Source organism: Frankliniella occidentalis, unplaced genomic scaffold (genome assembly GCF_000697945.3).
Source record: "Frankliniella occidentalis isolate FOCC.00 unplaced genomic scaffold, Focc_3.1 Scaffold4, whole genome shotgun sequence".
NCBI lineage: Eukaryota > Metazoa > Arthropoda > Insecta > Thysanoptera > Thripidae > Frankliniella > Frankliniella occidentalis.
The window spans coordinates 1,163,238-1,165,869 of NW_026267134.1; the positions used below are offsets into that span (position 1 = coordinate 1,163,238).

Consider the following 2,632-nt stretch of genomic DNA (forward strand, 5'->3'; position numbering starts at 1 on the left):
GGGGGGGGGGGGGGGGTGACCAACACTGGAGTCAATGAGGCGCGCCTGGTAATTGGTATTACTGCGGCCGGGCGGCGCTCGTTGGGCGGGAAGGCGAGGGAGGGAGGGCGAGGTGAACGATCGCGGCCGCGGCGTTGGGCTTGGGGCCGGAGCAGCGCGCGCGGACTGACTCGCGAGCTGGTCCGCCGCGCTGCGCCCTTGCGACACACTTTGCACCGTGTGCGCATCGCCGCCGCCGTCGGCCAGCAGGGGGTGTTGTTGGTTATTGCACCCGCTAGCAGCAGCAGCAGCAGCAGCGCGCCGAGCAGGGGGACACACGGGGTGCTCTGTCCAGTGTGACGACGACGGCCTGCTTGGACGCGTGTGTTTGTCAGCCTAACCCAACCCATCGGCGAGCGCGTGCGACGACTAAACGTAGAGAGAGAGGGCACGGTGGAAGTTATTATTGTATTACACTTGGGAAACAGTGCAGTGGACGTCAACGGGGAGCAGGACCCTGCACCAGTGCAGTCGCGCGGCTAAACTGCACCCCGAAAGCAGATGCGGCATAGCCATGGTGGGGTGCATGTTCCACCACATCATCGCGGGCTCGTACCCGGTGCACCGGGTGGCCAAGGTGTTCTTCACCATTGATGACCGGTTCGACGTCAATCGCCGTGAGTTTTTTTTTTTATGTTGTGCTTCCCTTTCCTGCATATGGGCGCGGGCAGCGTGGCAGCTTGGATATGTAGCTCGTTTCTCGGGTGCCGTGAGGCCCGCGCGGTCGCTGCGCCTCCGCTATACACGCCTCGCTCGCCGCCGGGTCTGTGGATTTTTGCGGGACTGGCGTCCGAAATTGATTTGGCAGTCAGGAAGGAAAACGAAAGTGGCGAAAGATCTGTTATCGCGCCTCGCCTCGGCTCGGCGGCTCGGCTTGGCGGTTCCTCGGCGTCCAGCTGGCCCGCGCCGCGGCGGCCCGTCCTGGCGCTGGAGCCTCCAGCTGGGCCTAGCTGGAGCCCTAGTCTAGGGGCTCCTCTAGGCTCTGCCAGCAGCGGCCCGTCCTGCGGCGCTGGAGCCTCCAGCTGGGCCGAGCTGGAGCCCTAGTCTAGGGGCTCCTCCAGGCTCTGCCAGCGGCGGTGTCCCTTGGAGCCTCGAGCTCCGCGATCTCCATGCTCGCTGCATATTAAATCACGACTGATTTCTAGAGAGAGATAAGCCGCGGCGGCCGATCGGTGAAAACTGGAATACTTGTTCCGCAGAGGAGGGGAAAAAAGGTGCCTATTTTTTTAATTTAGTTTGCCCGCGGAGGCGCGGTGCTTTAACTACGGGTGGGCCGATGGCAATCTGGGAATGCCATAGAGAACATAAAGTGCATAAACCCGCGGTCGTAAGACAGTTCGGGCGTGGTCCGACGACGGTGGACGCCTATGGTCTCGCGCTGACATTTTTCCCACCGGCAAGCTGACAATACCCATGATGTCGGTGTCGATAACACATTTTTGTATCGAGGCCGCCGCGGGGGGATGAGGCCCCGCTGCTCTGCTGACGCGCCGCCGCCCGCGCCGCCCCGATGTAGGTCGCGCGCACGCAGCACACGCAGCACGCGCGCCCGCCCGTGGCCTCGGCCAGCCACGGCAAATACAAAAGCTTTCTTTTGGGCGCGAAGTGTGCCCTGGCGCGGGGTGGGGCGGGGCGGGATGGGCTCTTTTGTATGGCGTCGAGATAAAACCAAATCCGCGCGCGTCGAGGTTGTTGTGGGCTGGTGGTGCGGGCAGGGCGCAAATAAACGCATTACGCCGCGTTGTTCCGAAATGTGCTTCTTTGTCCGTCTTTGTATTTACACGTGTACTGGCGACACGTGTTTGACACCTGTTTGTCGTGCTGTCCGATGGAGGTGGCAAATGGAATACGGATGGATGGATGATCTTGCGCGATGAATGTTGACGTGGCGCGCCGGAGCCGCCGCCGCCGCCGGCTCGGGATCGGGTGAAAGGAGCTCTCCACGCTCGCGGTGCGGCCCGTGGGCAGTGACGTCACTCAGGAACAATATTCTCTCTCTCGGAAGCGTGACGCGTTACTCAGGTGGGGGGCCAAGATGAGGTGCGTCATAAACATCGTAATCCCCTCTATAGGCTCGGCTCGACGTCTCATCCGCTCGCGCGTTGTTTCGACGATAGTGCTGACTGGCCGTGGCGCCTGAGCTCTCTCGCATAACTTCGCGGAAGTAGATAGCAGGGGGGCCATACGAACACACGAATGGGCGTGGGAATGCCGCGCTCTGGACCCCCTGGCGCCGAGTGCGTGAGCTGTCACCGAAGCCGCTCTGCAAGTGAGTGGTCGACAAAAATCTCGCATGAAGTAGCATAATCACAGCAAAGCGTGTGACTGCCACGATACTTGGGTGTGTTTGCAATCGTATCAGAACCTCTCTGCCTGCCCAACGTTGGTTGTCGCTGTCATTCCATCTACTCTCACATTTTGTCCCAGTCGAGCACTCCTGAAGTGTAGTTGGAATGTCACGCTTTTCCACTTTTATCTATCTTGAGTACGGTATCGCTAAATTGTTGTTTTAGGGAAAGTAGTAAAATTCATACTACCCGTCAGAAAGCTCTGGATTGACGTGGTTTGTGGACGATTCCCCGCCGCTTGGGTC

At 60.3% G+C, this 2,632-nt stretch overlaps 1 protein-coding gene across 2 annotated transcripts in view; it reads left to right on the forward strand.

Moving 5' to 3' along the window:
* The window catches only part of LOC113202188 (partitioning defective protein 6), a 13,832-nt gene that overhangs the window by 5,557 nt on the left and 5,643 nt on the right, over nt 1-2,632 (forward strand). The window contains exon 1 of one of the 2 annotated variants that reach the window (XM_026416296.2): nt 340-656. The exons of the other annotated variant lie outside the window; for it this stretch is intronic. Coding sequence (XP_026272081.1) covers nt 554-656 — 103 coding nt within the window. The 5' untranslated portion in view covers nt 340-553. Of the gene's footprint in view, nt 1-339; nt 657-2,632 lie in introns of those variants that run through there. 2 annotated transcript variants of the gene reach the window in all.